The sequence below is a fragment of the Rhineura floridana genome, chromosome 11 (assembly GCF_030035675.1).
Source record: "Rhineura floridana isolate rRhiFlo1 chromosome 11, rRhiFlo1.hap2, whole genome shotgun sequence".
In the NCBI taxonomy this organism is placed as follows: Eukaryota; Metazoa; Chordata; class Lepidosauria; order Squamata; family Rhineuridae; genus Rhineura; species Rhineura floridana.
The window spans coordinates 12215415-12220598 of record NC_084490.1 but is presented as its reverse complement, the minus strand read 5'-3'; the positions used below and the strand labels follow the sequence as shown (position 1 = coordinate 12220598).

The following is a 5184-nucleotide window of genomic DNA, read 5'->3' as shown; positions in this document are numbered from 1 at the left end:
TCCATTTGTAGGAGCAGTCTGCTATCCATGTACAATAGCAAGAGCCTTCTGTGTGGTATCACCCTGAGTTTGGAACAGCGGCGTCACTAGTGGGAGTGCGGAGGCATGGATGGGGGTGGTTGGCCTCTCTCACGTGTGTGTGCGTGCACACTCATCAGGAGATGCTGACCACGTGCTCCAGGCTGATGGTGGAAGGCCCTGCTTTGGGCGTGCAAAGGACTGGGTGCCGGGGGGCCCTTAGTGAGCCCCCAAATATTGTGCTGAGCATGCGCATGCATGCGAGGCCAGCCACCCATGTCCATGCCCCTGGGAGGGTGCATGCCGGAGGAGCACCCAACCGGAGAAGCAGGCCTGGGAATGCCGGCGTGCCTCCCTCACCCCACCGACGCTGCTCCCAGTCTCACCCGCCCACCTGCCTGCCTCCGAGGAGGAGTTGGCTGCTCTGACGCTGACCCGGAGCACTTCTTGGCTCCTTTGCTAGGCAACGGCACGGGCGCCCTGCGCCACAATGGGGCGGCTCTGGGTGTCACCCCCCTCATGGTGTCACCTGGGTGCGGTCCGCACCCCGTGCATCCGGCTAGTGACACCGCTGCTTTGGAATGCCCATCTCAGGAAAGTTCGACTTGTGCTAATCATGTGCCCAATCCAAAACTTTCAGTTTTCAGTGCCAGGTATTTCTTTGCCCAGGCATCTTAAATTATTGTATTTTTAGCTGATTGAAGGGTTGTCCTCCTCACAATTTTTTATTTCTGTTGAATTGATAAATACAGGGCTGTCTAGAATGCTGCCTATGGGGCTCTGAAGAGCTCTTTGTGTGGGTGTGTTTGTTGTTACAGCAGAGCAACTTTAAATTTAAATTTTGAAAAAACTTAGAAGTGTTTAGTCATTTTTTTTTTTTTATATCCTCTGTTGCTGTGCTTTAATAAAAATCAAAATCAAAATCCAGAGGTCTTCAGTATGCCACAGACAATATTTTGGACAGCCTTGCTTCTTGCAAACTTTATGGGCCTAGAGAAACACAGACATATGAAAAATCAAAGAGCTATACAGCACAGAAAATCAGAAACAACAAAACAACAGAGTCAGATGATCACTTGCAGGGGTTGTGATCCAACTCAGGGCACTTTATGGCATCATGCTTTGAGCCAGGGAGGGAGGAAAGCACCCCAAATCACCCTGCTTCTTATTATTATCTGCCCCCTATGTGTCTAAACACCCTTAGTTTCAGGCCTTGTTTTCTGGTTCTCGAGGGGTGAAGTGACTTCTTTATCGTCCCATGTGGTTGCAGGCAACTAACAAGTCTCCAACTGAGTCTTTACTAAGCTTAGATCTGGGACATCTCATCAGGAGGTGGCTGTGGTTGAGAGCCAGCTGCTTTTTTCTTGACTGCTCCCATATTATACTGTCACTTTCTCCTCAGAAATGTTTCCTTTCTCTTTAGCAACCTGCCCAGGGCCTCTTTCACCTGATCATTCCTCAGACAGTAGATCAGGGGATTGAGAAAGGGTGTGATGGCCGTGTAGAAGACGGTTACTGTCATGGTGACTACTGAATGATTTTCTCCACCTGGAATTAAGTACATCCTTGCGACTGGGCCATAGAAAAGTGTCACCACCATTATGTGGAAAGATATGGTAGAGAAGGCCTTCCTACGACTGGTTTCATTTGAATATTTTATCAGGTTGAGAATGACAATGCCATATGATAGGAAAACAAAGAATACATTGCTTAAAATCAGAGCATACAGAAATATTTGTAAGATAAAGGGACCGTTTCCAAGTGGAGGGCAGGCCAGGGACAGAATTGGCCCAGGATCACACAAAAAGTGGTCAATAATGTTAGGACCACAAAAGGACAACTTGGAGATCAAAATCACTGGGATAGGAAACCACAGGAAGCCAACAATCCAACATGTCCTTACCAAGGCATAGCAGGAATGTTGAGTCATAAGTTGTGGGTAGCGCAGAGGGTGGCAGATGGCCAAGTACCGATCCATGGCCATGGCAGAAAGGAAGAAGAATTCAGTGGTGCCAAGAGAGAAGAAGAAGTAGAACTGGAGGAAACAGCCATGGAAGGAGATGATCCCATGAGGGGAAACCAGGTCAGAGAGCATACGGGGCACAGTGGTAGTCACGTAGCACATCTCCATCCAGGAGAAATTGCTCAGCAGGATGTACATGGGGAGCTGGGCCAAGTGGTTATCTAGGAACACCACTGTGATGATGGTGATGTTCTCAGCCAAAGTGAGCATGTAGAGAATGGAGAAAAAGCCAAGGAGCAAGAATCGTGTCTGCTGTTGAACGTCAAATCCCAGCAAAATGAATTCGTGGATGGTGCTGTCATTGGCCATCTCCATCTTGAATCACATAACAAGTTCACTGTCACACACAATAAGGAATGAGATACAAATTACATGACATACTACAATTCTGTCTACTCTGTTTCCTATGAAACGCAAAGGCTAAGTAAGGATGCTTTTTAGGCTGGGCATTCCTTCCACCCACTCCATGGTTTGGATCACAAGTGACCATTCCACAAAAGCAGTTGTGCTCTTTTAAACATTGTTTATTTATTTATTTATTTATTTATTTCCAGCCCTTCCTCCCAGCAGGAGCCCAGGGCAGCAAACAAAATCACTAAAACACTTTAAACATCATAAAAACAGATTTTAAAATACATTAAAACAAAACATCTTTAAAAACATTTTTTAAAAAGCTTTCAAGACTTTTTTTTAAAAAAAGGTTAAAAACATTGGGTTTTTAAAAGTTTTAAAATATATTAAAAAGCAATTCCAACACAGTAGCAGACTAGGATAGGGTCTCAACTTAAAAGGCTTGTTGAAAGAGAAAGATCTTCAATAGGTTCCGAAAAGATATCAAAGATGGTGCTAATATTAATAGTGTTAAAAGGACAACACCAACCAAGACACTTAAAATAGACTACTTTGGGGCAATTTACCTCTGAATATATTTAGGAACCTTCCCCTCTCCAGTAAAAATGAGGTAGTTCAGATCTTTGTGAAGGAAGCAAAGGAGGTCAGGCTATAATTTGGATGGACAGAAAATGAGAGACAGAGAGACAGAGAGCTGAGCGTTTGGGCCCTGAAAGCATCTTTGGGTGCTGGCTCTGTGGACTTTGGCTATGCTTCAACCTATGTTCAACCTATATATCGCTTTGTAAACTGCATAGAGGGCTTAATATTCAAGAACCATATACATTTTGTTAAATAAATAATAAATAAGTATATTTATATATGAAAGGTAATATTGGAAGCCTCCACAGTCTTCCTTCCAAACGAAACCAAACCCAAGTAAGCAATGTGACCTTGGAACATCTTATCATTTGGAGAAGTGGTGTGAACATTTTTTTTCAAAATTACAAATATACAGTCAGTGGAAGCAAATGGGAACACAAGAAGAATCCTGTACAATGTCAATAAACCCTCCTGAGTTGTCTCAGGACCCGCACAAAGCCTCCTGTTATTCTGTTGTTTCCGTACTTTTCTGTACCATGGGTTTTGCAGGAAAAGAAGCTGTCCAAACCATTGTCTGAAAAATGCTGAAGAGCTCTGGATGATTATTTCTTAATTAATGCACAGCAGAGGAGGATTTTTTAAAAAATACATTAAAAGTTTCATTTTTTTAAACAAACCCTGTGTTGCTGTATTTAAGGAAATAATGCTGAAGAGCTCTGGATTATTATTTCTTAATTAATGCACAGCACTGGAGGATTTTTTAAAAACTTTCATTTTTTAAAAAAACCCTATGTTGCTATATTTAAGGAAATAACAACGAAGCTATTCTGAACTCCACTTAACAGTGTCAGGAGGATGGCACTAAAAATTACCAGACGCTAAGGAGAGCATGAAGTTGCAAAATTTGAAAAAATGTAGTGCCAAGAATACACACGGAGAATAAGGAAGAGGAAGAAACAACCCCCCTCTCATTTTCCTGAGTGATTACAGAAGAAATTTAATACTATTCACTTCCTCCACAAAGAAAACCCTTGATATATTTGTCTATAATTTGGCAGGCTTAATCCACCCAGAAGGAGCTCCTGTGCCTATAAATTTCATGCACTTTGGCCCAAAAGGGAAAAGTCATAGCTCATTCCTCATTATAGTGACTAGAGAACACAGAGCTTCATTTTATACAGTCAGCCTCAGAACCCAAAACACAGAAAAAAGCAGAGAGAGGAAACAGCAATTTGGAAATACACTGAAATTTTCTTTAAAAAAATGCAGAGATACAGATGAAAGGTGAATCTTGGGGCCCATGCACACCCCAAACCAATCTATATGACCCCACTGAAAGACAAAAATAAAGCAGGCATGTCTTGATGGGGGGGTATGCATCCTGTAGCCCCTCCCCTAATTTGGGAGCACATACATTTATATTGATTAGATTCGATTTGATTCCACAGATGTTAAAGGAGAGTCCAGAGTTGTATGACACACACAATAGGAACATGGAATGTGAGAAGCATGAACCAGGGAAAGTTAGAAATTGTCAAGCAAGAAATGGAGTGTATCAATATTACAATACTTGGCATGAGTGAATTAAAATGAACAGGAATGGGACATTTTCAATCAGGCAACTACAAAATATTTTATGCAGGAAATGAGAAATTAAGAAGAAACTATTCCTGAATGGTTGCTTTAATAGTGAGAAGTGATGTAGCAAAAGCAATTAGGAGCTATAGTGCAATGTCTGACTGAGTGATATCAATGAAAAAACAATTAACATAACCATCATCCACGTCCATGCTCCAAGGGGAAACGCAGAAGAAGAGGAAGTGGAGAGATTTTACGCACAAGTACAGGAAGAAATTGATCACACACCAAAACAAGATGTGCTGATAATCATGGGGAACTGGAATGCAAAAGTAGAGAACAGAGAAGAACTAGGCATTGTGGGAAAATGGGGCTTAGGAGATAGAAATGAAGCAGGAGAAAGACTTATTGAATGCTGTGAAGCCAATACTTTGTTTCTTGCAAACACCTTTCTTGAGCAACTGAAAAGACAACTGTACATGTGGACATCACTAAATGGTCAATATAGGGATCAAATTGATTATATAATTGGTGGCAGAAGATGGAGAAGTTCCATACTTTCTGCAAAACCAGGAGCAGATTGTGGTACAGATCATGAACTGGTAATCAGAGTAAAACTAAAGAAGAACAAC

General features: G+C 42.0%; 1 protein-coding gene across 1 annotated transcript; it reads right to left on the bottom strand.

The window, feature by feature from the left end:
• Positions 1–1405: 1405 nt before the first annotated feature.
• LOC133367380 (olfactory receptor 11G2-like) lies at positions 1406–2350 on the bottom strand. The gene has a single exon (XM_061591481.1). It carries the CDS (start codon positions 2348–2350, stop codon positions 1406–1408), a length of 945 nt encoding a protein of 314 aa, XP_061447465.1.
• Between the last annotated feature and the right edge of the window lie 2834 nt (positions 2351–5184).